Below are 3,029 nucleotides of genomic sequence, written 5' to 3' on the forward strand. Positions count from 1 at the left end.
TTATCTGAGCAAGATGGCCCTGACGTACCAGGCCACCTTGTCCCACTCCTCCTGACCTCGGAGCATTTTCTCGACAATTTTGTCTGGCGAGATATTTACGAGGACTTGCTCTAAGGCGAGTTAGATGAATGTGTGGCGGGCGCCGACGACAGTCGAGTCGATATATGGGCAGTTGCCGTTTGCTTCTTTCCTCATTTTTGCGAGGACGAAACAGAACAGAACAAGCCCTGTCAAAAGTTGGGTGAGGTAGAAGTCGAATTCTCCCGCCTTTCAGTTTAGCCAACTGTCTAGTTGACTGTTGAGTCGGGCCGTCTATTTGTCCAGAGGCTCCTGTTCCCATCTGCTTTACGAGGTCTGCATGGTGTTAGACAAGGCGAGCATTGATGCCTCCTCCTTTCCAAGAACAGGCCTTTGCTGGTGGACGAATTGTCTCTCCTGGGTTAGTAGATCGATCGGGTTTACACCCGCGGCCACTTGCACCGCGGGCTCAGAGACAGAGTGGTAGGAGCAAGCGATTCGGAGGGCGCCCCTCCTCAGTACCGCTGCTATGCGCTTGCGGTATTTCTCGTGTCGCAGCGCCTCGGCCCAAACTTCCGCGCCGTACAGAATCACTGCTTCGGCTGCGCGTATCAGTAGTCGCCTTATGCATGGTCGGGGTCCGTTGACTTTGGCCATTAGTGTGCCAAGCGAAGCTACTACTTTTGCCGTCTTGTTTGTTGCCCTAATTATGTGCTCACCAAATTTCAGCTTGTTGTCGAACATTACAAGAAGATATTTGACAGCCGACTAAGTCTGGACCGCCATGTCTCCTATAATGAACCTCCGCAAGGTGTTGATGCGCTTCCTCGTAAGTAGCACAATCTCTGCTTTTGGGCAGCTAGAGATAGTCCGTCGTCTTTCATCCAGGAGATGAAACTCTCCGCATGAACTGGTTGAGCAGCAGCTGTGCCCCCTCCGTGTCTCTTGCGGTAATGACAACTGCAATGTCATTTGCGTACCCAACCAAGAAAGCACCTTCAGAGACTGCCACACGATAGATACCGTCGTAGAAAATATTCCATATATCCGGTCACAGTATGGAGCCACGTGTAGCCCCCGATGTCAATTCCGAGCATCCATCGCCCGTGTTGCATACTAGGAAGCGATCGTTCAGACAATTTCCGATAATTCGGAGTATGTACCGCGGGACGCTGAAATTATGTTCGAGCTCGTTCATTGCCTTGTCTCACCTAACGGAGTTGAAAGCATTTCTCACGTCTGAGGTGGACAGCAGACACAAAGGACGAGATTGATGAATCCTTCGCTCACTTACTTTAGTGTCCGTGACAACCTCCTGGTCTGCATCGATGGTTGAGATGCCGGATCGAAATCCATACTGGCGGGCAGCAAGATCCATCGCTACCCTAATGACTGCGTGCAGACGTAGCCAACGCAGCATCTCCAGGGTCTTGCCAGCCGTATCGAGCATGCAAATAGGCCTGTATGACGAAGCGGCATCAGCTAGACCCTTGCCCTTGCTTATGAGCACATGTCTGGATTTCTTCCACAGGGTGGGGAAGATACCCTCCCTGAGGAACATGTTGTGCATATTTAGCAAAAGCATGGGGTGAGTCTGAGCGACGGCATTCATTACTTTTGCTGGAAGGCCGCCTGGTCCTGGAGCTTTTTTGTTCTGCACGGAAAGTGCAGCCCTGAGTATCTCCTCCTCAGTAAATTGTGGCGCGTCGGTGCTGAAAGGCGCAGCCGTGCCAATCTCTCCCTTCGGCTGCGAGGGGAATAGGGTATGAATGATAATTTACAAAGTCCTCGTGTCCTGAGAGATTCCTTGCGTGTGAGTCCCCATTTTGTGAGTGATGATCCGGTACCGTAATCCCCACGGATTCTGGTCGACATTCAGGCACAACTCCTTCTAGCACCGTCGTTGACTAGCCTTAATGGTCCTCTTCAAAACTTTTTTGACCGCTTGATACTCTGCGGCCAAGGGAGCAGCGTCGAGGTCGCGTCTCTTCGCTCGTTGTGCTATCCGGCAAAGTCTTAAGCATTTCATGCGAAGATCTGCGATCTTGTTCGTCCACAAGTATGCAGGACGCTTCTGCCGTTTCGTGCTCTTCTTTGGCACCACTTCGGTCAAGCCTTTTCGAAGAGATGCATAGATGCTGCAGTAATCTGCAAACTGGCTTTTGCAGTTGGCGATAGAAACGTGGAAGCAATTTGATGGGATCTTCATCTATGACTGAAGACAGCATCTCTCGATCCATTCATGTGATGTTCTACCGGGAGGGTCGCTCTGCACTTGTCACGGCTGGCCTCTGATCGTGTACATCGAATAGGATGTACTGATGATCGCTCGCGGTATAATCCTCGATCACCAACGAGCCTGCGACTCTTGCCACAAGGTGTTCGTTGGCTGGAGAGACGTCCGGGATCGTCTCTCTGTAGCCAGACCTTCGGAAGGTTAACATCGATCCTGTGTTGTGTACTGCTAACTCCAGTCTCGACACGACTTCCATAATTCATCTTCTTCTGGATTCCGGCTTGGCCTCCCCCCATTCAAGAGCTTTGGCAGTGTGATCTCCAGCCACAATGAGATTCCCATGCATTTCCTGCAGCGCGTCTTCCAGATCGTTCACTTTGGTCTGGAAGTCGTCTATCAGGTCGTTCGGGGTGAGACATACGCTGACATAAGTTATCGAGTTATTTCACACCCAAACATAACTGCGATCTGTGCTCTTGCACGAGGCGATAGACTGGCCATAGTCGAGGCAGCGGTAGCACCGCCTTCCTTCTGCTCTTCGCCTGACCCTGCAGCTAACGAAGCCGAACAGCACTCGGCCGAATTTCAAAAGCTTCGCAGATGCTCTCTCTTCTATTTTGACGACGGCCTGGAATTGTCGTCTCGCGTTGTGGATCGTCATTTTAACTTCGAGATTCACGTGTAGTCTGGCACGATACGCTTTAATGCCTCTTCGTCTTCGACCAACGATGTGCAGCAATCGCAGTTCCGTTTCTCCAGCGTAGCTCTGGGGACC

General features: G+C 51.4%; 1 protein-coding gene across 1 annotated transcript; it reads right to left on the reverse strand.

Annotated features, from left to right (window-relative positions):
- Positions 1 to 345: 345 nt before the first annotated feature.
- Positions 346 to 762, reverse strand: LOC118448648 (uncharacterized). Its single transcript, XM_035882157.2, has one exon. The coding sequence runs from the start codon at positions 760 to 762 to the stop codon at positions 346 to 348; it is 417 nt and encodes a 138-aa protein (XP_035738050.2).
- Between the last annotated feature and the right edge of the window lie 2,267 nt (positions 763 to 3,029).

The sequence above is a fragment of the Vespa mandarinia genome, unplaced genomic scaffold (genome assembly GCF_050613455.1).
Source record: "Vespa mandarinia isolate Hongniang unplaced genomic scaffold, ASM5061345v1 scaffold_47, whole genome shotgun sequence".
In the NCBI taxonomy this organism is placed as follows: domain Eukaryota; kingdom Metazoa; phylum Arthropoda; class Insecta; order Hymenoptera; family Vespidae; genus Vespa; species Vespa mandarinia.

Bases quoted from the DNA above. Each gene is read 5' to 3' on its own strand.
- LOC118448648 (XM_035882157.2), bottom strand. From the start codon at position 762: ATGTTCGACAACAAGCTGAAATTTGGTGAGCACATAATTAGGGCAACA.